Source organism: Aulostomus chinensis, chromosome 5 (assembly GCF_037954235.1).
Source record: "Aulostomus chinensis isolate RoL2024-O1b breed Wild chromosome 5, RoL_Achi_v1.0, whole genome shotgun sequence".
NCBI lineage: Eukaryota > Metazoa > Chordata > Actinopteri > Syngnathiformes > Aulostomidae > Aulostomus > Aulostomus chinensis.
Window position 1 is genome coordinate 23,002,358 of NC_141324.1, and position 25,240 is coordinate 23,027,597.

Sequence of the window (25,240 nt, forward strand, 5' to 3'; positions counted from 1 at the left end):
TAGCTGCACTGGCTTGTGGGGGTTTTTTACTCTGTGGATAATTGCTGCCCTTGTCAGTTAAAAGTTTATGCACTTCTGCACTGGCCTTCATCCAAGCAGCAAGCTTTATGATTTATAAGAGTTCAGTCCACTAATTTATAGGATTTAAGTAAACGGTCTGTTTCAAACTCATTCCTTTCTGTTTTCCGGTTATAAACACAGGCTGTGCCTCAGCTCATATCTGCAACACATTGTTTGCTCCTCTCTGGTACACACAGTGAGACATTAGAAAAACTATGAAGTCTTGAATCCAGTAACCACTGTCTTTTAGATTACAGCCTCTCGTTAAATAAAGCTGTAGCTCCCTCAAGGTCAGGATCTGTTCTCCGTGGTCGGAGGAGTTTCTGTTCTATCGCTGTGGCCTCTTGTTCTCCCTGATCGATGAGACACAGCCTTGTTTGGGAGATGATTTAATGAACTGAATGTCACCTTTGCTCCCCATAGTTGCTGGCTGAGGGTTGATAACCACTTCATCTGGAGCTTCATTGGACCTGTAACCTTCATAATTGTGGTGAGTCGTGGGTTTTTTTTGCCTGTGATAGCTTTTTTTTTTTTTTTTTTCAAATTACAGAAAAGCTTTGAAAACAGTTTATAGATACTCCCTGCGCTGCCAGTGTATTTGCTCTGCTGTCTCCGATCAATTTGCATGGAGGGAAAGTGGTCCCATTAGTGCTGACACGAGGACATCATTGTCCACTCAGCTATGAAATCCTGAAATCCGACTTGTTGAGAGGCAACATCTTAAAGCTGTTTGGTCCTTTGCTCTAAATCTGGAGAATACACTCCATCATGCAATCAGGAGGAAGAATTGTCTCAGGCATGAAGGTCATTTTCTCAGTGGGAAAACAAGGGTGGTGGTGGTGGGGGGGGTGAACATGGATGTAATGAGCAGGTGGGCCAGACAACCATTACTACAGCTCATAACCCTGCTGAGGATCACGACACCTCTCCAGCCAATCCCAGTGCGCAGACATCTCCAGCTTCAGCTTTTAATATCTCTTGCTGTGCACTGGGTGTAAAGAGTGACTCACATAGAAAAACACACTTGAACAAACACACTTCTCAACCATACACACTCATGAACACACACACATAAACTAATTGGCTGTAAAATGGAAAATCTAGTTGGCCCGTTCGGATGCTTTTTTTGATTGGCAGTGAAGGACCTGGGGCAGCAGTCCATAGACTGCCAATGGGGAGTGTGTGGGGGGGGGGGGGTGTCCACGTGGGGTTTGCCTGCTTCGACGCGTGGTCGTCTATCCATCTGTCTGTCTCATCGGATCTGTGTCATAACTTGCGGTTTAGTGTTAAATGCATCTCCAGCTACACTCGACTCATGCGGATGTAAATCGGCCCCAGCGGCCGGGAAACAAAGCTGTGATCTAAAAGGCTCCTTCCATCTTCTTTAGGCACTCTTTTTTTTTCCCCTTCCATCTTTCCTTCGCTTCTTGTTGGTTGCCATCTGCTTTCCACTCAAAACGTCTTTGTTTCCATTTAAAAAAAAGAGAGAAAAAAAAGAAAGCCTTTCCTGTTGCCTTGTGGTGTTTCAGAAGGCAACCATTTGGGAATACAGGGAGGTTTTTTTAAGGTGATTTGTGAATTCAGTTGAATGAGTAATCCAAAATATGGTATTTGATAACCTGAGAACACACCATGTACATCATACAAATTCTATTCCTTCCAACTTGTTTTTTTTTTTTTTATCAGTTATTTTCCTCCCATGTATAGAAGATTGGTCATGCTTTGAAAATGCATGCTTGGATCAGATACAGGATAGACGTTTTTAATAACATTCGCATTTTCTTCTCTGAATATTTCCTGAAGTGCATTTCAAAGGTTTCACGTGATATTTGGGGCCAAATTTGAGGTACATCTCCTCCCTTTCCCATGGTGGCCACAGGCCCTGCAGTGCTTACAGAGAGACATCCTGAAAGCATGGAAAGCTTTTTTGGATGTATGGCTTGAATCATCCCAGTGTTTTCACTGGCCTCAGAAAATTGTTTGAAAAATATGGCACTCATCTCCATTCTTTCCTCTCTGTGTTTTCCTGGAGCTTTTGTTTTTTGTGGTATATCAGATCAGCCCAGACTCCATCAGATAGAGACTCTTATATTCTTACTGATGAAGATTTTTTGGCGTGTTTGTGTAAAACCTGGGCTTGAGTATAATGGGAACTGGGAGGAAAGGAGGGAGAAACTGTCAGTGTAGCTTTAAGTGAAGGCCTGAGCTGTGCGAAGTACACCAAAGCGTTAACCTGTGTTAACCTGTCGTGTTATTTTTGCTCTTGGAAGTCAGTGTACTTTATGAGCTGCAGAGAGGCATTAAATTTTCATTTTCCTCTCTTTAAAGGAATTCTGGTGTTGTAGTTCGCTATCAAGCCAAAACCGCTATAGATCAAGCAATATTGTAAAGCCCCCGTAAGTCGATGTGAAACATAACTGTGGATGTTAGTAACCGGACACCGTTCTAAGTGCAGCCTGGAAACCTCGATCCGTCTGTTTTGACAGGTCAATGTCATCTTCTTGGTGGTGACCATGTACAAGATGGTGAAGCATTCCACCTCCATGAAACCCGACTCATCCCGGCTAGGAGGTATCAGGTGAGGGGCGTCACTTTTGGGAGATGAGGCTGGAAGTGTGTGTGTGTGTGTGTGTGTGTGTGTGTGTGTGTGTGTGTGTGTGTGTGTGTGTGTGTGTGTGTGTGTGTGTGTGTGTGTGTGTGTGTGTGTGTTGGGGGGGGGTCTTCTTGTGGTGGAAAAGAAAAATAATATGCACCATTACTGCCTCCTGGAATTTCAAAGGTGCTTTTGACCTACACTTTTATTTGATTTTCTCTTCTCTCAAACCCACCAAGACCAATATTTCTTTCAGATTTTATTTCCATCCATCGGTGGGGCCTTTTTTTTTGTTCATTTTATGATTTTAGTATTTGGTCAATGCAGGGTTATATTGCGGGGTTTTTTTTTTTTATTTCTTCATAACTGCATTCCTGACCTTTGGTATCTTTTGCTTCTGTTCTAGCATAGTTAACAGGCTGCATTGGAAAATGAGTTCTACCACATGGCTTTTGAATTTATGAATGATTAAAATAAATAAATAAATAAAAGCCAAAAAAAAAAAACAACCTACAAACCCCCCAAACCCACCCCCTACCCCCAACTCACCCCTCCATCTTTCCGCTTCTAGTGGGCGGCATTGCTCAGTAAAAAGACAATTCCCTGACCATGGTTGCGCCTGGATTTTCATTCAACAATATGTTTCAGGGCAGGCCAATATATATCATGTGGGCAGCTATTGTGATTTGAGTCCAAACCAAAAAAAATTATATATTTATTTATTTTGGGAGCATTCATAGCCTCCTTTTGTGGATTCTGTATTTCACGCAAAATCTTCAACTGTCCAAACTCATTTGCCATCATTAATCAGGGTCTACCTCAAGCCTGCCTCGTAGCTACAAACCCAACTCTCTAATGTGGTTGCTTGCAAAAAAAAAAAAATGAAAAGAAGTGGAACAATTGGTTGTACTCAGTGATTACTCAGACAAAAATCTTGGACAGCAAGTATAACCAGCCATCATTCTGAATTCCGCCTCTCCTTTTTCTTGTCGATGGATCCTTAAGTGACACGCTGTCGTCACATTTCTCCTCCGCTCCCGTCTCACTGCACCTCTCCAGGGGCGGCTCGCTTCTCTGGTGTATCGGTAACGACCGGCCACCCTCATTGAAACTGACTGTTAAGTTATCTTGTTTCCTCTAGTATTTCCTGGAAGCCACCTAGGAAAAAAAACTGCTGTGTTTGCAGTCTCTGTAGCCAACTCCCAAGCAATACCAAAATATAGAATGTGCACGTGTATTCCAAAACTTTGTATCAGGATTTATGCAGTTAGTAAAACATGTCCAAAAAAAGGAAATGGAGTCTTTTTTTTTCTTCAGATACTCTGTGTCTTCCAGAGGAGAATGGTTCCACCAAGCAGAGATGAAATCCGCTGTGTTTTCTCCTGTTTCACTTCTACGTGAACATCACTGGTCTTGTGTTTCACAGGTCGTGGGTGTTGGGAGCGTTCGCCCTACTTTGTCTGTTGGGGTTAACATGGTCCTTCGGCTTGTTCTTCCTCAATGAATCATCCATTGTGATGGCTTACCTCTTCACTATCTTCAACACTCTCCAAGGAATGTTCATCTTCATCTTCCACTGCCTCCTGCAGAAAAAGGTGAGATTCTGCCCTGTCGATGATTACAAAATCAAAAGGAATGTAAAAACTATCCTGGTTCCATCATCTCAAATGTTATGTTAGGCTGTTAGTTGGATGAAATAAGCAATTTGAAGAATTACGGAAAAAAAAGGATATTTTTATTCAGCAGTCAGTACTCTTCTATGGTGTATAAACAAAGACATGACTTTTTCTCCCCTCACCATGTAGGTTGTTTTCTCTCAGGTCTGCTTCTTTGTTTGTTGGTCCGATTGTCAGCAGGATTATGCAAAAACTCCCAGGATGAATTTAATGAAACTTGACGGTGTGTGTAGCGTAGATCAAGGGAGAACCCATTTAATATAGGGGCAGATTTGTGTGTGTGTGTGTGTATGTTTGTATCTAGTGGTATAGAAGTCATCCTTTAAGCACCACTCTTTGTAAAATCACATATTTCATCATGTTGTCACAGTGTTTGTTGCACTGCTTATTCGCACACATATGGCATTTAAACAGCTGTCAGCTGGATGGCATTTGGGGTGTGTGTGTGTGTGTGTGTGGGGGGGGGGGGGGGGGTCACACTCTGCATCCGTGTGCTCAGTCTTTCCTGATCTTTTGTTCCTCTGTAGGTCCGTAAAGAGTACAGCAAATGTTTCCGTCAGTCCCAGTGCTGCGGCGCTCTGCCATCAGAGGGCTCCCACAGTTCAGCCAAGACAGCCACGTCCCGATCCACGGCCCGCTACTCATCGGCTACTCAGGTACGCTGAGACCACCAGGAACCAAATGCTTAGATTTTTCATTTTTGTTGCATTATTAGGCTTAAACAAGTAGCTATTTTTGATTTTTTTCGATGAAAAATCGCAGCTTCGACCCTACATGTGCGGATTAACTCGTGAACTAGCTTGAGTTAGCTGAATTAGCTTTAGCCCGTAGCTGGTGGAGAGCAGTACTGGTTGCAAATGAAAAGATTCCCTCCTCTAAAAATTATCCATTTATTTTTTCATGTTAACCCAAAATCTATTTGCAATAGAAATATTGAAAATTCAAGTAATGCCAAAAAAAAAGGTATATGCACTGAATTTAGATTAATCAGTTACAAAACATGCAATTAGGTAAATGCATTGCTTTTAAATCACTTGACAGCCATATTTATTACATGTGCATGGGTTTCATATGTTAAGAAAATTGCAGAAATGTAAGTGATTTAGCTTTGTCAAAGTTAAGTTAAGGGAACCACTTCACAGTTTGGACTTTTGAGAATCTGCCTTTAAGCGGATTCAGGAGTTTTCAGTTCTTTTTCAAGAAAAGCTTTGGTACGAACAGTAACTCTTATCATCAAGTGCATATTGGTTAATCCAGAGTATTTGGAAAAAAATGCAAAATATGAAGAATCTCACCTGCACACCTTTTCTCCTCCTCAATCAATGAGAAACTTCTTACCATTTCATTAAGGTTGGTTTCGAGTAAAAATCCTGGTAACTTTTATAATACAACATCATGTAATATCATGAGAAAATATATTTTTTGAGGCAAAGACCTTGAAGGAAGCATCAAGTATTAAATCTGATGGAGCAGGCAAAGAAGTGCAGAGCTGTTGCAAGTTGGCCTTTTCAGATTTTAGAGATGTTCGGAGATGAGCTGCCCTCGGAAGAAATTAGTCACCAAGAGAATTCTTGAAAATACGGACAGGTGCTTCCTCTCCTTCCATCACTAGGAACCCCGGAGAACAGTCTGTGTAACGTTTAGGGATGTCAGACTACAATTCTTGGAGGACCAATGTTGCGGCGTGAATAATTTAGCTCAAATAGATGATACAGTCACCCCATAGACGAGCAATCGTCACTTAAATTAGTTTCAGGCAGCCATGGGTGGCCGGTGGAGGTCAATGAGCGGCCGAGTCACATTTGCCCTTTTAGGTTGATGGAAAACCAGACGAGCCACCGTGTTCTCGACCATCTGTCGGGGTTTCGCTGTGCATTGCTGCAACCAAGGTTATATCAAGTGTCACTATGAGGCGAGTAGCTTCGCAGCGATGAAACATTTTCATTGAAATAGTTCTGTCCTTCGTGTGTCTTACAGTGAAAAAGAAGAAGAGATTTTCTTAACAGATTAGAAAGCCGTGTTGACACGGACATCAAGACTCTTAATTTCCTTTGGTGACATTGAAGAGCTCTTCTGGGAATTTAGTAGCATGACAGGACAAAAAAACCTGCCGACCTGCTCACCCCCCCCTCGGATTACAAATTCTAATAATCTGAGGTTGTCTATTTTCGGTATGAGTTGGATCAATAGCCTGTGCGAGCTTTGTTTGAGTGTAATCATGTATACAAGTGTAGTTTTGAATCACTCACAGCCACTCAATCCTCTGGGCTGAAAGACTTCACTAACAGCAGCACCGTGTTAAGTCCTGATCAATGGGCTTTTTTTCTCTCAACCCAGAGCCGCATCAGGCGGATGTGGAACGACACTGTGAGGAAGCAGTCGGAGTCCTCCTTCATCTCGGGAGACATAAACAGCACCTCCACACTCAACCAGGGTAAGCACACGTTTCCCTCTACCAACCAGACGAGAAAAATATGCCATTCTCTTTATGATGAAGCTTTCAGTTCACAATAAGCACTTCAGTGAATGCTGCCTACATGGTGTCTTGGCAGCTTGTAGAAAAAGAAAAGGAAGATAAAACCTGATTTCATGTTGCATTTTTCTTGCATTAAGCAGTCGAAAATAGCATTAAATATTACCGCTGTCCCTCCCCAAAAAGGAGAGGAACAGAGGTGTGATATTTAGCTTGCTGTAAACGTTACTGATGAGCTCAAATCCTAGCGAACCTGACGGCGGAGAGGCTGGCTGTGCCGCAGCCTCCTAACTCATCTTCACCCTGTAGCGATTGTCAGGATGAAGGAGGGAGGGATTAACGAAGTCAGGCTGAGGTCAAAGCAGGTTTTGGGATAGATCCTGGCATCGTGACGCTCAGGCTCCAGACTCTGCCAGCACAAATTTGGCTCTAGTTATGGATCTGAAGATTTTTTTTTTTTTTTTTTAACACAAATGCCAGCGCAGAGTCTCGGAGCCATCAATCTCAATGACAGAGAGTTGTTATTACATTCTTGAGGATTTACAGAAGCGTGCTCTGGATGGTAGGGTTGCTGTATTATTCATGGCAGGCCACATACATGTTTTGTCTAGTCTCTCGACTGGATGAGTTTGTTTAGATGAATTTGTTTCATATAAACACGCAGCTGATTGTGTTAATAGTGTTTGTCAGCCGCATCAGCTGATTGTTTGGATAACATCTTGCTTTGACCAAGGTTTCTATGGTTACTCGTCCATAATAGAAGGCAGACGCTTCACAGGTCATAAATCTTTTCGCGGTGCCAGATTTCGGACAGGGAATGTCAGTGTTTGTTTATGTCGACAGCTGCCCGGCGCACCACCACAGACCATGAAGTAGCTCATCTTCTTTTTCCTCGACTCTCCCTTGTGACATTTCTCCCTCTTTCTCTCTCTGTCTCCCTCTCTCTCTCTCCCCTTGCTCTCTCTCTCTTTCTCTCTCTCTCTCTCTCTCTCTCTCTCTCTCTCTCTCTGTCTCTGTTATTTCAGGCATGACTGGCAACTACCTCCTAACTAACCCTCTCCTCCGTACCCACGACACTAACCCTTATAACAACCTGCTGGCAGAAACAGTGGTGTGCAACACTCCCTCTCCACCGGCTTTTCACTCTCCAGGTGCACATCTACCCTCCACCTTTATTCTTCCAGGTTTTACTTTTATTTTGAAGCAACATGTTGGGAAATATTCTTCTTTTTCGTGAAATATAGATATGACGCTACAACCATTAGCTGGTTAGCCTAGCGTAGCATCAATAATGGTATGAGGAGAAAACGGTAAGCTAGCGTCAGCCCCAGTACTCACTGATCAACATGTTAGCTCTTATTCTTAACTGTGTTTGAACCCACTTGTAGAAACAACACATGCAAATAGCAGTGGAGGAATCAGGCCTAAAACCTGGAAGTAAGTTAGCATCGTTGGACGTCTGGTTCCCTCCAGTCAAATTCAGTGGAATTCTTAATTGGCTGTCAGTTAGACATATCTTAATTCTTTTGTTCCGTGAAATAAAACCGTAAGTACCACTCTTGGAAATTTCAAAAAGTTTATTTCCTAAAAACAGCAATTGCTAACAAGTGAATAAACAAAGCTAGCAACTGCTAGCGTGACGTTAGTTGTGGTGACACGTGGTGCAGTTCATTCGTAGCGCATCCCTGGCTTTGCACTTTGAACAACTGCAATTATGCTTTATGAAAATACATTTGGCGTTCATTTGTGGAGATTATCTGGCTGAACAAAAAAAAAGTTTTGTAAACTTTCGTTTGCCATCAAGCCTGCAATGATTAAAGATCCAATGTAAAGTGAACTTCCCACTTTTTTTTTTTTTTTTGTGGTTGCAGGAACCCAATGGTGATGCTAGTTCCAGGGTAGGACTACAAAATTTGTCATCACTGTGTTACCCTTTGGCTGATAACGTGTGCTCCAAGGGTTTTCCCCTTTTTTTTTTAGTCTTTGTGCTAAACTAAACTAAGCCAGACTAATCAAACAAGTTGGATTCTTGAACACAAGGAAAGGATAAACTGGTGCTGGGGCTCGGTGCTTTTATTTAGTACTTTACTCTTTCTGTAAAAATCAAAAATGTTACTTAGCTCTCAAAAATTTACTGCGCATGTCTGCAACCCGTTACATTGGGGAATAGTTCTTTTTTTCTCTGTTACACATCTGTGCTGCATTCAGCCACTTTAACTGTGTGAAAGCAGTGTATTTATACTATATCAGTGTTACTGACATTACGCCTTGGCTGACTCGGCTGCATACTGTAGGAATATAAATAACACTATTGCTTTCATGATACATCTCGCGCAATGTTGCTGTGTGTCGAGCTTGAACAAATCGCAGGGATGACGTCACATGGTCTCGCTCACTCACTCTTTCTCAGATCATTTGCTTTCTCGCCCTCTCAGGTAAAGAAATTTGCCCCAGATTATTAATTCAGTGCCCAACCCCAGGCTTTGATCCAATGAGTCGAGAATAATAACTGCAGTTTTACCGTCTTCTCTTTGTCTTTGACGCCTTCTCTAGTTTTCCAGGGGTTCCTTACGCACGCATGTTTCTCCCATGTGAACACAGAAAGCGGTACCCTCAGAGACCTCCATGCTATCTTATCTCATCTACTGAGCAATCATTTGGGAATTCCTCTCTGTTGAATATGAGTTTTGCATGTTGATCCTTTTTGTCACGACTCGTTGTTTGAGGATGGTAACATGTTGAAATAGATACATTTATTTAGGTCACTTCGAATTAGACCAAGTTTGATTTTAAATCATGTCAGTGTTTATGGTGACCTAGTTCCTCACTGGCAGAGTAAAAGAAACCCAATCAAAGAAAAAAAAAAAAAACGGTAGCGCATGACGCAGTGCGGGCAGAGTCATAGCCCTCAGATATTCTCAGGCATTTGATGATAAAAGAGAATACAGAAAAAAAACAGCAGTGTAGGGAAAGAATATGTAGTAATGTACAGTGTTAACAGCACAATGAGAGCACTTCACACTTGAAGATAATAAAGCAGGGTTGGGACCAAAACAACATCTGCAAAGGAAATCAGACCACATTGCTTTTGTTGAGACTGCGTGTGTGTGTGTGTGTGTGTGTGTGTGCGTGCGTGCGTGCGTGCGTGCGTGCGCGCGCGCTCGCGTGTCAGCAGCAGCAGCTCAAATGCAGAATTCAACATATGTGCAGACAGCTTGTGCTTTATTAACCCAAAATGTTTACCTGCTTAAATCATTGTCGGATAATTACATTTTAACATAGCACACCAGAGACAGATAATAGTGGCGATATTTAATTAACCAGTAATTCTAAATGTCACATCTCCTTTACCTGTGGAAACACTTCTTCTCCCCTGGAGGTGAACCGCTGTCATGTTCAAACACAGGAGCAACAGACTGCAACCTGAGAAGGAACATTACCCATATTTAAAGCTTTATTTAACAGCGCATTGTAAGGGTATGACAAACAGGGGAGGGAGGGAGAAAAAAAAGAATCAAGGATTTATGGGAACTAGTTGGAGGAGGGTAAGCAGCAGTCAGAAATGTCAAAACCTGGCGTGAAGATCACCAAGTATGAAAGACACGCTGAGAGACTGTCAACTTTAACATAGGCTTTGTCAAATTTCACCTGCTATAGTCATTACATTCAGCACCCGCAAACGGATGAGTGTGTCTTCTGTTATAAGTGTATTAATACTAAGTAATGCTCCGCAGATGTTCATCCGACGCAGTAAAACATCTTGGTTGAATCTCCTCTGGATCGGTTCCCAGAGTGCAGCTGTCATGGTGTCCAGTTGAATTCTGCTCACATCGTTCCCTCCACCTCCTCCAGTAGACAATACCTGTCTGCGCATAAACAAAATGCAAATTTGAGAGTACAGTTTATTCTGAGATGACTAATAATCTCTCCTCCACAACCTCTTTTTGCCCTCTTGTGCTGCTTTTGCTCTTCTTTTTTTAGAAATCTCTTTGATGTTGTTTTTTAGAGTCAGGATTTCATTCAGTCGCTACCAACCAATTTCTGACACGTTCGTTTGAAACCTAAAACTACACCCTTCCTCCACCCCCCTGCCTTTGCCCTCTGCCTGTGACGACATCCCCTCACCCAGCAAATTGTCAGCTTTTCAGTCACAGCCTCGCAGTGCAGCCAGTAAATAAAATCCTCACATCAAATCAAACTGCCCTCCTCCACTTTTCATCCCACTACTAAAGATTAGTCACAGGGTTGCAAGAAATTAAGAGTCGTCTCCTGTGTGTATGTGCGCTTTCTTCTTCCCTTTAAATTGATAGACTTCAGCAACATTCAAATAGAGAGCAAAAAAATAATAATAATTTCATCAGAAAATGTTGCTTCTTTTTACTTTGTAATTCCTAAAATAAATTTTAAAAAAAACAAACAGACTGTGCTTGCTGCTGAACACTTCCACCTGCTGAGTCCAGGATTCAGTTGTCCTTGGTTTGTCCTTCTAGCTGTCAAACTCTCCATCCACCTTCAACAATTTGAGATGACGCATTAGTCTGAATTATAACTCACTGCAAGGACATAATCCCAGTCGGATTGACTGAATCTGGATGTGACAAGCTTCCACTTATGTCAGTGATTTTGTTGTTTCTTGCTGCAATTGAAAAAAAGCATCTGTTTTACTTTTTTTGCACATCAGCTGTTCTTAGGCCAGATAGCCTGAGCAGACACACTTGATGTGAGTGGTGGCAAAGTGAGTCATTGCACGGTGCCTGTGTGTCGTGGTTGTGGGGGTTGTTGCTGTGCTCGTGGGGCCCCGGTGCAGAGAGGTGGCGGGCCATCTGTGTTCCACATTACTCTGTTGTCTTGCCTTCTTTTAACAGGTGGAATGTTTTATTCATTGTGAATGTCACAACACTTCCGCATCAGCTTGTTCTTATTTATTTCTTTTACTCTCATCACGTCTGTTGCTTTGTATGCTGCAATGTTGTTACCTGATTCTCAGCTTACTTAATAACGTGCTGCTGTATGAAATCTTTGTCTTTTCTTTTTTTTTTTAAGTTTCTGCCATCATTTTTCCTCATTACTCCAATATTGTTCAGGATAATCTCTTAGATTGGCTCTAATGATATTCATCCGTAATGAGTTTAGACGTGGTAGGGGAGCTAATTGGGTTATTTGAATTTTGAAACTTTTTCTATTCGTGTAATGTTGAAATTAACCCAGAGATCAAAGAGCACTAGCTGGAAGTGTCCTGAGCAGTATCAAGTATATGTGGATGGTGTAGTGGAGATTCCTTTGTTCTATCAAAAGGCAGAAAATTAGACTCATCTGCTTTTTTGCCGTTTCTTGCAGGACAGCACTCTCTGAGCAACAGCAGGGACATCAGTGCCATGGACACCCTCCCCCTCAATGGCAATTTCAACAACAGCTACTCCCTGCGAGACGATGACTATGAGGCCGTTGGCGTACGAGCCCCAAGTGACCTGGGGGGCCTCAACCTCGATGATGCCGCCTTTGAGAAGATGATTATATCTGAGATTGTCCACAACAACCTGAGGCCCCGCGGGGCTCCCAAAGGTCGTGACGCCCAGAGGGAGAGGGACAGAGCCTTGCCTCCACAGACCACCAGGGTGACAGTGGACCAGGGTGGGGGTGGCAGCGGCAGCGAGGATGATGCCATTGTGGCAGATCATGCTGAGGCTTCATCCCCTCAGAGAGGAGGTGGAAGAGGAGGCCACGCCACCCTGGAGCTGCTTCTGCACCCCCACCACAAGGAGGCCCTGGAGGCCCCTCTCCTGCCACAGAGGACTCACTCTCTGCTCTACAGTGCCCAGAAAACCCCCAGGTGCCTGGAGGGGCAGGTTGGCCATGGCTCTGAGGCTGTGACTGCAGTGGAGGACATAGGCTCCCACTCCCCCAACAATAACAGAGACTCCCTTTACACCAGCATGCCAAACTTGAGAGACTCACCCTCACCAGCGGCGTCGCCGTATCCCCCCGAGGAGGAGGAGGAGCTCTCCCCTTCACCTCAGAGTGAGGGTGAGGACACGTATCATAAAAGCATGCCTGAGCTCGGCGATGCGCCGCAGCCCATGTCCTACTACCACATAAACCGAGTCACCAGCGACGGGTGCATCATCCCACCCAGCAGTGATGAGTGTACACAGGAAGGAGAGGCCCCCAGCGACGGACAAATGCAGCTCATCACCAGCCTCTGAGCTGGCCAGCTTTGTTTGCACAGGTTCATAACAGATAAGTGTTCTCGGTCGATGTCAAGAGAGCTGGCCAGTCTGGCTCGCACTCCACATACCCTTCCTGTTAGAACAGGAAGTGAAGGGTTGTTGGGTGGGTAAAGGAATGAATAAATGACTTTTGCACACAGATCTCATTAAAACACACGACATGTCCATCTGAGGCCGGGCAAATGTGGACTGTGAAAGCTCTCTGCTGTTGGACTGAAGAGGTGCAGAGAATAACACACTGGCCACTGTGTGAAAGAAGAGTGGAAGAATAAGGGATTTAAAAAAAAAAACAAACAAAAGTTCAAGCAAAGAACTTTGACACTCCTGATGTATTCCTGGGAGACTTTGCAGAACCAGGGTCTTTTATAAGTCAAGAACAGAACTAGAACTAGTGTGGCTCCACATTCAGGACTGTAAAGTTAAGAAACCACTAATTCAGACTCAGGCCTTATATTTTCTCTATTGCACAATTAACTGTTGTCAAAGTAACAGCTAAAGAAAATATATTTTGCTGTACCACTAGTGTAAAAAGTACAAAAAAAAAATTTAAAAACTACAAAAAAAAAGAAAGAAATGGCAACCATTCAGTAGTTACGCCCTTTCGATGTTAATAGGACTCTTCAGACAAGGTTAATCAAAATGGTGGAAATGTGCTTTTTCCTCTCACACTTGACTTGTTGTCGTATGTTTGAATATGATAAAAAAAATATATTCCAAGGGATATCAGTCCATCTGAAATCATGCTCACGTCTCTGCTTGTGAAGTGCTTTTTGCTTTCATGAATGATGAGTTTTTGCCAGTAGTATATTTGCTATCACCGGGCCATGCACAGATTTGGAGTGAATTGGATACTTGTGTAATTTATTTTACTTGAAAGAAATTGTCAGGGTTTAAAAAGCAAAAAACAAAAAAAACAACAAAACAAACTTCTTTGTGTCACTGAGATGTTGCAGTTTTTGCGGACATTCTTCATCCTTTGACACTAATTAATTTATTAATTGAATTATTCAGAGAGAGAGAGAGAGAGAAGAGAAAAAGAACATGGTTGGAAAGTGTGAAAAGTTGCTGCAGCACTGATTAGGTTCATTTTATTTCTTTTGTAAGAGCCCATCATCAGCTGATATTTAATTCAACTCCTGTTTGATATCAAATAAATGTGAATTTTTTTCTTGTTCACAGATGTCTGCCTGTTTATTCATATTTAGCATAAAAATCTGTCATGATTTAGAAACTGTCAACAAACAGGCCTTACTACCTGCAATAGAGGGGGGCACCTTTGCCTGGGCAATATGGCGTCATCAGATTCAGATCCTGTTCTGGATGATGATCCAAAATCAAACTGATTATTCCTCAATTTAACTTGTAACATCCCACCAAACACCTTCAAATTCCATCAACAACTTTTTGAGTTATCTTGCAAACAGACCGACCAACGCTGGTGATCACGATTTTCCCAAGTACCTGATTTCACAGCTGGCAGATGAACCATAACTTATTTATAAAAAAAAAAAAATTTTAAAAGGAAAGGAAAAAAAATCATTTTAAATGAATAAAACAAGTTACAAATATCTACATAAAACATCTGAACTTGCAGTAACTGAGGGTTTTTTTTCTCACGGGGGAGGGGGAGCTGAAACAGGATGATAATGATGTCACTTTTTCAAACTGTTGTTACTGAGCAATCTAGCAGTTACGGATCAGGTTTAGCATTTATATGGAGTCCTGTTTTGATCGACCTGGTGAATTTAAGTGCGCTAATATTCATTCTTTTAGCTCTTCTTGTCTCCTAACATCTCCTGAGGGAAATACCTTAATGATAATAATAGATTCACTCTGGGTTTTTTTTTTTCAATCAAACACAAGTAATTTCTTCTAACTGAATGGAGGTGGAAGGTGTATTATTCCTCCATCATCACACCTTCTTTATTCCTTACTTGTAATTCTGAAATGGGCTAAATGAGTGTGTGAGTGTTGTTGTGACTCCTACTACAGCACCCGTGTTGGTCGTAATGAAAAAAACCTGTCACCCAGGGTGCACTGATGTGTTTTTAACAGTTTCCGGAGAACAGTTGTTTGTGGGATCATTTTCAGTTTTTCATTAAATTAGGCAAAGGTTTCTAAACCTACAGAACACTTTAGGGATACAATGTTGCAGTTGTACAGACAAGAATAATTTATGATCAGTCTTGGCGTTGAAGTTGTCGTTGTCTGAAATAGAGTTCATGAGAGTCGCGTCATGCAGATTTAGCCATCAGTATTTCATTCATAGTTTCCAGAAGTATTCCGCTCCAACCGACCACACACAACTCGGCAGGCCTAGAATACACGCGGTAGCTGTACATGCTGGGTGGCGGACTTTATTAGTTGAAGCCAGGAGCCAGTTTCCTGTCAAACGGCTGATGCAGAGGCCTCGGCAAAGCCCCGCGTCCACTATGGCTGTCTGCCCTGTTGTTTGAACACCAGTCTCTAGGTTTACACAGAGCCATCCAAAAGCCCCAGGAGTCCCTAAATTATATAGAAACTTGGCTTCTGTTCAGTTATGAATCAAATTAAATGCAAAGCTGATGACCTGCTCACAGTTCACTGATGGCCCAGCGTTTGTCTGCGGAAGCTTCCTTATTATAAACACTGGAGAGTCGACATGGCAGCTCACAATAGGCTTCAGATGAGGGCCTCGAGGGCCAGTGTGATGTCACTGCCAGGAATGGAAGTTTCTTCGTCTGCGTTTTTCATTACAGACAAAATCATGATGAATAAATGTGCTGAGCTGCCTTTTGCCAAGCATAAGGATCGGTTTTGCATGATACATATATATTGGTTCATTATCACTAAGTCACCTGTGCTCTGTATTAGCTCTTTCACCCTATTATCTTAAAGAACATTGGATTCAGAAACAGGAACAATATAGAGATGATCACGCCGTCTACCCCTGTAAGACTGGGTGCTATCACCATACCCTGTGCTTTTCTTATGCTGCTGTGATGATTTCCGGCCAGCCATCCTCTTCAAAGCAACCCCACCCCCCATTTCCCCACCCCCCCTTTTGACTTGTCAATGAATTACTGACATTACCATCTGTGATTATCTGATTATGATACGATGCAGTACATTAGCCATGCAGTATTTGCGTTCGCAAATGAAATAGTTGTCAAAGATTGCAGGAGATGAAAGTACAACCCATCTTTTATCTGTCCACAGTGAAAGCTCAGCTTCCGTGGGCTAGTGGCGAATGAAGGCGCAATAAGGCTTAGTTCTGGAAGATGTTACCGTGTACCGTCTTTTCATTTGGAACCGTTTGATGTTCCTGCCTCTGGTGAGTTGGGCATTATTTCATGTCCATCATCAAAAAGACATCAAACAAGAAGCTGCATTTAAAATCAGATCACACAGTATATTCCAAAATATGCCACGTGCGTGTGATGATAGCATATGCACTATATATATATACATATATATCCATCCATCCATCGTCGTCTTCCGCTTATTCCTTACTAGTAAGGGTCGCGGGGGGGCTGGAGCCTATCCCAGCATCTACGGGCAAGAGGAGGGGTTCAACCATTCACACTCACATTCATACCTATGGTCTATTTAGAGAATCCAATCAGCCTAGTCCCCAAATTGCATGTCTTTGGACGATGGGAGGAAGCCGGAGTACCAGAGAGAACCCACGCAGGCACGGGGAGAACATGGAGACTCCACAAAGAAAGATCCCGCGCCCATATATATAAATATATATATATATATATATATATATATATATATATATATATATATATATATAGATATAGATATAGATATAGATATAGATATATAGATATAGATAGATATATAGATATATAGATATATAGATATATAGATATAGATATATAGATATATATATAGATATAGATATATACACACACATGTTTATATAGATATAGATATAGATATATAGATATATATATACACACACGTATATATGTGTGTATATATATATATACACACACATGTATTTTTGACCTACTCCACCAAGGTCTTGCTAGGAAAAAATAATGACATTATTATGAAAATAAAAAGGCGTTCTTGCAGACAATGTTTATATTTTTGGATAGGAATCTTTTCTTTAGCGAGAGCAGGAACTATGCATAATTACATTAGCACTGCCACAATGCAGAAAGGGTATTATATTTCCTCAGGGCCTCAGTAACTGCACAGCTTACATTCCTCTACATTTTTACTCTGCGGAAGGAAGATAAAGAACATCTGAGGCGCTCCTGCCTGCCACCGCTGTCCCACCGTATAGCACTGCCTGCCTTGGCTGGCTCGCCCTCTCTGTGTGCATTTAAAGCCCCAGTAAAGACCAGTAAAACGAGTCCTAATCAGGTTCCCTCGCAGTGTCAGACCCAGGGCATATCATGTATTTTGTGTTAAAGGTTGCATGAGCATTGAAAAGCTGCATTATGCTGGGGATTTGTTTTTGTTTTTTTGGTGACCTGAAAATCCTGCACAATCTCTCTAAGCAATTACTGGAATTTAACATTGCTGCCATCTTTAATTTTATGGCAGTTGTTGTACTGCTTATTAGGATGTCACCTCAACTCAAACAGAAGGCTGCTTTAAAAGAAATGGGCTCCCTTTACTTCCCCAAAAGATGCTTATTATACAAGAGTAAGACTTATGGTTTGAAAAATGCTCGAGAGTCCCCTTTGACCGGGACAGACTTCTTGCCTGTGTTGTGTTTGTGTGAGGAAATGAAAAGAAGAGGGAAGAAAAAGAGAGTGCCTCAGCTAGAAAATCAGAGTGGTCAAGGAGGAGAGAGAGGCTGGGAGACGGAGGAACCGCGATCAAACATGTCAGAAACAATCCCAGTCTGATCCCTGTCACTATAAAGCTGTCACACCTCGCAGGAAACACCAACAATGAGCTCAGCGTCGGGCAAAGGTAGCCTGTCACACCCATTATACAGTAAACACTCCCGCACAGGCTGGTGTTTTTGTTGGGTCGTTTCTGTTCAAGTAATAGCGATGCATTCCCCAGTGACACAAACTTAACATATGACTGCTATTAGTGTAAAGCTCCGGGGAGGAATTTTTCCGATATTCAAGCAATTGTTCCTGCAGTTTCTGAGACAAAACATAATGATTGTAATTTTTAAAAGGCACGAGAAGGGGGGCGGGGGGGGCAGGAAAAGTGAATATCTAACTAAACCACATTACCCAACTAGACTTAAAACAAAGCACTACACGGTCATTTTTACTGTAAGTCCCACTTCAAAATGCCTTTTGATTTGGCAGCATTGCCAAAAAAACAGCTCAGATGGAAAATCTTTGACAAGTAAGAGATCTTTTTTCTACCTCGCTGAAAGAGTTTAATTCAGAATCCAACCGTTCCTTTAAAAAGTCTTGTCCAGTTTAGTTTCGTTTATTGCGGATCGCCATTAACTAATCTAATGATGGCAACTAACCCTCCTAGGGTACTTGTTCAAAAAAAAAAAATCTGTATGACATTACAAAATCAATAAGATGATACAAAAATACAAAATTTACAAGAAAAACTACATTCTCCACTGAGCATGAGATTAAAACCTGAAAACCCTCTCCTCCCTGAAAACACCGCCATTAACCGCGCATCTGTACCTACTTTGTATTTGCGCCAATTAATCACAAAAAAGAAAGCCAAAAACCTCCATATTTGTTATTGTATTTTCTTGTTATGATGTAATTATATCGACATAACAAAGGCTGTTATCTCAAGAGGACAGGATAAGGAGCTTGTTCAAGATAACAGGATAAGTAATTCGTTCACTCAAGATGGCAGGCTAAGTAGCTTGTTATGTCAACACAATGTGATAAGCAGCTTGTTATCTTGAGATAACTTGATAAGTGGCTCACTATCGTGCGATATCAGGAAAGGCAGCTTTTTCGAGATTACAGGTTAACTAGCTGGTGATCTCCGGATAACAAGATAACTAGCTTGCTTGAGATAACAGGAGAAGAAGCTTATTATATCAAAATAACTTGATAAGAAGTGCAATATTTTGGATGTCAGGATACGAAGCTGTTATTTAAGTTAACAGGATAAGTAACTTCGAGATGACAGGATAGCAAGCCTTTGATCTTGAGATGACAGGATAAGTAGCTCGTCATTTCAAGATAACAGGCAGAATCATGAAAACAAGATGATAGAAGTCGCTTATCTTGAGATAACAAATCGTGAGATAATCAACTTCATTATTTTGTCATAACGAAATATATTAACCTCACAAAAAAAATCAAGTTCAGAAGTACTTAAAAATACATCCTTACTAAACATACACATATGCATCTAAAGTATCAAAACAGAACATTTTTTTTCCTCAAAAGTACCTCATAAGTTATGACAATGCGGTTTTTCTGTCACCACTAAATTCCCTATTGGAATACTGAGAAAATGTTTGTGTAACAGTTTTATTTATAACGCAACCAGCATGTGTGCCTCATCTGAATGAGAAGTGCAGCTGTATGATAGTGTGGAGACAATTATGAAGCTAATCAAAGTCATGCTTGAAGTTAAGTTAGTTTGAAAAGCAACGTGACAGTTTAAAGATAAAATGCTGAGCTTCAGCTCCGCAACTGCGCAGCTGTGACGCAATGCCATGTTTCACTGTTGCTTTCTTGCACATAATGACTTTTATTACATCAACATAGGTTCATGTTTCATCAAAATGTTTGTCTTCAGAGTTTGACAGACACACATGCACCAAACCGCCTGTAAACACTTGTGAACCAACGAGACTAACAGGAAAACCAGAATGAAACAACAAAAATGTTTCATTGTGACATTTGTTTTGGAAAGATCCTACTCTATAAACTTCCTGTATGGAAAAGTGAAAAAAATAACAAGGAAAAAAAAAGGTCTTCATCACACACATAACGTATTGCATATGTTTCCCTTTGATGCCAATAATCTGTTTGGAAGAATTCCCAACAATTTTATAGACATCGGGGATAAAAATGTTCGAAGGAAGCAGCTCAGCTGTTTCAATTTCCTACCATCAAATAACCCTGTGTCAAAGCACCGCTCCTCCAGATGCTGATATTTACCAGCCATGACTGTGTGTGGTTGGTATTGTTTTCACCTTGAGACTTGTTTCTGTGTGTATGTGTGTGTGTGTGTGTGTGTGCGTGTCTTCATTTAACTATATTTGCGTGGTCCAAAAAAACAGGAGCCCACCACATTTATGGGGTCAGATGTGCTTTGTGAGGACCGTGCAAGTTTAAGTGGCTGTTTGAGTTAAGACAGTTTGAGGGTTGAGGTAAGACCTGGGTCAGGGTTACGGTTGGGAGTGGTGAAGGTTAGGGTGTGTGTGTGTGTGTGTCATCATGGTAAAATGTGGTCCTGGACACACCTACTGCTGCTGGAACTACCACAGACACTTAAGTACTTTATCAGGTGCCAGAATCACAACCATGGAAGATGCAGTCAAGAAATTTTACAAGTACAGAGTACCGGTAAATGTATAAATTAGCTGAGCAAGAGCGCCTGAGGTAGAGTAGTAGGAAGAAAGAGACTGTAGGTCCCTGGCCATGTTTGTTTTTAGTGATGGCACATTCAAGGGACTCTCTGGAAACCAGACATTTAATAAAGACTTGTGTAATATTTTATGTGCATTATCCTGAGAATGTCCAGCAACACAAGGATTGGTCACCCGTGCAGCAACACCATCAGTATGAGTGTGGTCTCGACTGAAACACCGTTGATAGTGTCCCAACATCTCTCTAAAAATCACCCAGTTTTCTTGCCAGAAACTTGTTGCTATAATAATGTAATATTCCACAAGTGGGCTGCACGGTGGTGCAGTGGTCAGCACTGTGGCCTCACAGCAAGAAGGTTCCACGTTCGAGTCCCGGCTCGGGCACGGGATCTTTCTGTGTGGAGTCTGCATGTTCTCCCTGTTCCTGTGTGGGTTCACTCTGGTACTCCAGCTTCCTCCCACAGTCCAAAGACATCAAGAGGGGACGAGGCTGGTTGATACTCTAAATTGACTGTAGGTGTGACTGTGAGTGTGAATGGTTGTCTGTCTATGTGTGTTGGCCCTGCGATGGACTGGCGACCCGTCCAGGGTGAACCCCGCCTCTCGCCCGTAGCTGCAGGGATAGACTCCAGCCCCCCGGTGACCCTTAATAGGAACAAGCGGAAGACAATGGATGGATGGATGGATTCCACTAGTGCATAATTATGTCTCATGTTCTTAGTACACGTTGGGCTAGTTATAGTCCGATTACGGCTCTTCGAACACTTGCATCCTGTGCTCTTGTCTGAATTTGCTGGTTGGCTGCAAACAACAAATTATTATTTTTTATTACTTGTAACAACGACAATAAAGAGTCTTATCTTAAAATGAAGAAAAGGTTTGAGAATGGCGGTTGTCAGACCCATGAGAACTGTTTAGTTCATAATGTAAAGACTGCTGAGGACTCCTGGGTCAGAACATGAAGCCGCAACTGTTGTGATCCCACGCTAAAATGGCTGTTGGTGAATGTGTTGTTGACGCTCTGAATGCAGATAAAATTCAAGCATTCTCACTTTCCTGGATACAAAATGTTTAAAAATTTAGGAATTGTAATATTACAAACTAAATAATAAATACAAGCCAAACATCTGCCTCAGTGTTGTTTGGAAGTGATCCCTTCTTTCCATTTATGCCCTGAAAGAGAGAATAATAATCAGAGAAATAGTGGAAGGAAGGCATGATAATTTATACAAAGTTAGTTGGAGCTGCAGCTCTGTGCTCTCTGTTCTGTGAGAGATCAGAATAAAAAGCTTGAGGCAGCCTGAAAAATCTCAGAGTTTCCACCTCACACCTGCATACATTTTCCACTTTTCAGTCAGTGGAGAGCACGGTGCAACACTGGGTCACGTTGCACTTTTTTCACCACAGATAAACTTGAGGAGGTGCATTTCAAATGACAAGATGCATTTCAAGAACCTTGCATCTTTAAATTCAGCAGAGCAAAACGGCTGAAGTCTTTTTAGTACATGTATAAAGGAAAATTGCCCACTGCAGTCGATTCCTATGTTGGGCGCCCTCTGTTCCTCCCTCATCACTCTCTTTTTCTACACCAAGAGAGGGCTTGACTCAGTCTGTTTTATGAGTGCTGAGAATGTGAATGGGCTGCGCTGACGTATGGAGGAAATAAGAGGAATACCTTGAGATGGCGATATGATTTTTATAAGTTTATACAACCTTTGGAATAGAGATAAATACAGCACACACAGCGTGACATTGAGAGGGAGCTGTATATTTTCTGTTCAGCAAATGAACATCTTTACTTTAGTGTTTGCATATGACTTTGATCACAATATAGCAAAAAGTCACACAAGCAGCATACATGTTCTTCATAGCAGCCTGGCTCACTTTAACTGGAAAGGAAATTGAGATGTGCCGTGTAGAATTTAGGAAGCTTTATTTAAATAGTCAGTACTACTTTATTATTGCCATATGATCATACAACCTAAAACTAAAAATCTTTGTTAGCTGAGAATGAGCCCTTTATGGCGTCTTCCACAGAGCATCTACGATTGGCCAGAATGGACAAAGTGAATTTTGTGGGAGTGTTTTTTTTTGTGGTTTTTTTGGTTTTTTAATTCAGCTACATTTGTCATTGAATACATTCATGAAGCAATTCCTGAGTGGTATTGTTTACAGCAGGGACCAGCTGGCTGTCATTATGACATCAGCAGGACTCAAAGAAGATGAGGGCAAAGAGCTGGGTCCCAACAACAGAGACATGTGGAGAGGAAATTTAAAATGTACCTTCCTTCAATTATTAAGGGCAATGTGCAACAACAAACCAATTAGTGAAGAATCGGAAGGACGTCTGTAAGTGATGTGTTATGTGTTTGACAGGGACACAACCATCGGCCGCTTTCAGACCATTCAGGCAGACAAGAATCTATCCAAGAGAGGAGAGAAAAGGCAGTGGAATTGCTGCTTTTATTAACAGATGGTGCCACCCCCAGTTACATTACCATAAAGAAAGTGTTAGCCACAGGGCTAACTTATGTCCACACCACAAATGAAGCTGTTGTTGTTTATGTCCTTCTCAAATTAACTGGTAAGCGTGCGTGTTCCCCTCTGTTGCCGTAGCGCTTTCCTCATGAATCAAGTAAGATTGAATGAGTATTTTCCGCTCACTAAACTTTCTTTGAGCGATGGTAGGCAACAAAGTAATATGTTAATGAATATTTTGACTTTGATTCTAAGGTGGGTTGCTGGTGCCTTCAGAAATGTTTCAAATGAGATTTTTGAGAAGAAGGAAAAAAAGGGTATAGTCTGTAGGCTGTCTGAAGTTCTCCTACATGCTCAGAGAGGTTGGAGTAGGATGAGAGGTTGCCATGTTCTACTGGATCACCAACTCTTTGATGGTTCAGTACTGGATGGATTGTAACGAAGCCTTACATGTGTGGTGATAACCTCACTGAACATATTGTCTTGTCACTGGGTCACATTTCCAGGCTGTTTTACTCTGGTTTGTGTCTAAAATCTCCAAAAACTACGACAACACACCGGTCTTGGTTCTACTTTGGCGTGTTAGCATGTTAAGACACGAAGCTGACATGGTAAACATAAACACGTCAGCATTGTCATCGTGAGCCTGTTAGCATGTTAGCGTTTTGATCGTCTGTTTGCACTACTGCAACCACACAATTTTCCTAAAAAGTTTCCTGACAGTTTTAAGGCTGTTTACAAAGTAAAAATGGTCAAAATTACTATTGAAATGTGCACGTTTTGTCAACAGAGAAGAGAAATACACTGTTTCTCACATCAAACCGTTTTTGATGGGTTTACTGTCTTGATCAGTGTTGAGATGATTAACAGATGGCTTTAAATCTGTTTTTTTTTTCTGTGTGCATCCCTTCTTTATTCCTGAATACTGCAGAAAAATTGTTCCTGACCCCGCCTTCATTTTCCAACAGTACTTCTTGTTTCCCTGGTGACATTTCAGGGGTATCCATTGTTTAATGCACAGTTGAAAGGCTACAGCTGGAAAAGTAAGCATGAGCATTTTTTAACAACCTCACAAAGCCCCTCAAGCCTAAAACCCAGAGCTGGCGACCTCACGTAAAAGAGGAAGCACAAACCGCAGATTCCAAATACTGCGAGTCACTCATCCACTTCAGGCAGATCTAATGGTCATTTCACTTTCAGCCTAATGACCAAGTTGATCAGGTATTGATTTTTCTCATGACAGGAGTTATATTGTGCATGATTCAGCTTCGGACGTAAGGTTATGAAGGATGTAGCCGGGACCTTGAAGGCATCCAAAAGAATTGGAGAGGACGGGGATTCTGCTTTAGCTCATTTCCAGAGGGAGGAAGTGGGATCTGTCCTAGATATACCGGGCATTTCCTGGAGGACCAGCAAATCAAGAAGGAGAAGTCATCGTCCAAATAGATTCATTTCTCCATAAGGAGGATACACAACTGAGTCCCCAAATGTACGATTCAATTATGTATGTGTATGTAAAGAAAGGATTCTGTTACGTGTCCTTGGGTTTGAAGCACAGATAATCTGTCTGCAGGACAGCGGTCTATACACAGAGGAACATACGATTAAAACTTCACATGCACACAAGTTAATAAGAAAAACTGTGTTAGTGTGAGTCATCAAAGCAGACATCTGGGTAAATGGCGCAACAAGGGGTGCCAAGGCTCATATTAGATCCAAGGCCCTGAGGTATCATTGTGTGTTATGAGCTTAGCATTAATTGCTGCCGTTGGGATCGTTTGTTCTTGACGTAATTACTTGTCAGAGGGAACCCTGACTCTCCAAGCATTTGTGCTGCATTAGTTGTTTTTTTTTTTTGTGGTTTTTTTGATGTATCATTCAGGTTTTTAACAAGTCAAAATTGAAAATCGGTACATGCTGCTCCAGCTTAGGCTGAGCCAAAAGAAAAAGTGCTGTTTAATTAGTTGGTTATAATTATTTTAGTTCTGACGTGATTAGTGTATTGAGATCAGTTTTTTTCATTAAAAAAAAAAATCGGAAACTTCTCATTACGGAGGATTTTCTTTCTCTTGCATAATTAGAATTTGATATTATCAGTCGGTTAGAAAAAAAAGTACATTAATTCTTAGTCAGGAAAAATCACACATTTGAAAAATTTGAGTTTATAGACCAAATGATTTATTTTTATCTAACTACATACTTTTTAATTTGTGGACACTGAAGATAATGCAAGTCTCAAAT

At 41.6% G+C, this 25,240-nt stretch overlaps 1 protein-coding gene and 1 long non-coding RNA gene across 12 annotated transcripts in view; one reads left to right on the forward strand and one right to left on the reverse strand.

Moving 5' to 3' along the window:
* Window positions 1–14,279, forward strand: part of adgrl2b.1 (adhesion G protein-coupled receptor L2b, tandem duplicate 1) — an 89,954-nt gene extending 75,675 nt beyond the window's left edge. For 2 of the 10 annotated variants that reach the window (XM_086203964.1, XM_086203963.1), the window contains exons 16-22: window positions 484–550; window positions 2,547–2,638; window positions 4,080–4,248; window positions 4,857–4,985; window positions 6,667–6,763; window positions 7,828–7,953; window positions 12,140–14,278. In XM_086203964.1, coding sequence (XP_086060090.1) covers window positions 484–550; window positions 2,547–2,638; window positions 4,080–4,248; window positions 4,857–4,985; window positions 6,667–6,763; window positions 7,828–7,953; window positions 12,140–13,005 — 1,546 coding nt within the window. In that variant the 3' untranslated portion in view covers window positions 13,006–14,278. Of the gene's footprint in view, window positions 1–483; window positions 551–2,546; window positions 2,639–4,079; window positions 4,249–4,856; window positions 4,986–6,666; window positions 6,764–7,827; window positions 7,954–8,673; window positions 8,701–11,483; window positions 11,538–12,139 lie in introns of all 10 variants that reach the window. The other 8 variants (XM_086203965.1, XM_086203966.1, XM_086203969.1 and 5 more) reach the window with 7 other exon arrangements.
* Window positions 10,010–25,240, reverse strand: part of LOC147261766 (uncharacterized) — a 40,130-nt gene continuing 24,899 nt past the window's right edge. For both annotated transcript variants that reach the window (XR_015115852.1, XR_015115851.1), the window contains one exon: window positions 10,010–10,668. This is a non-coding gene — a long non-coding RNA (uncharacterized LOC147261766). The remainder of the gene's footprint in view (window positions 10,669–25,240) is intronic.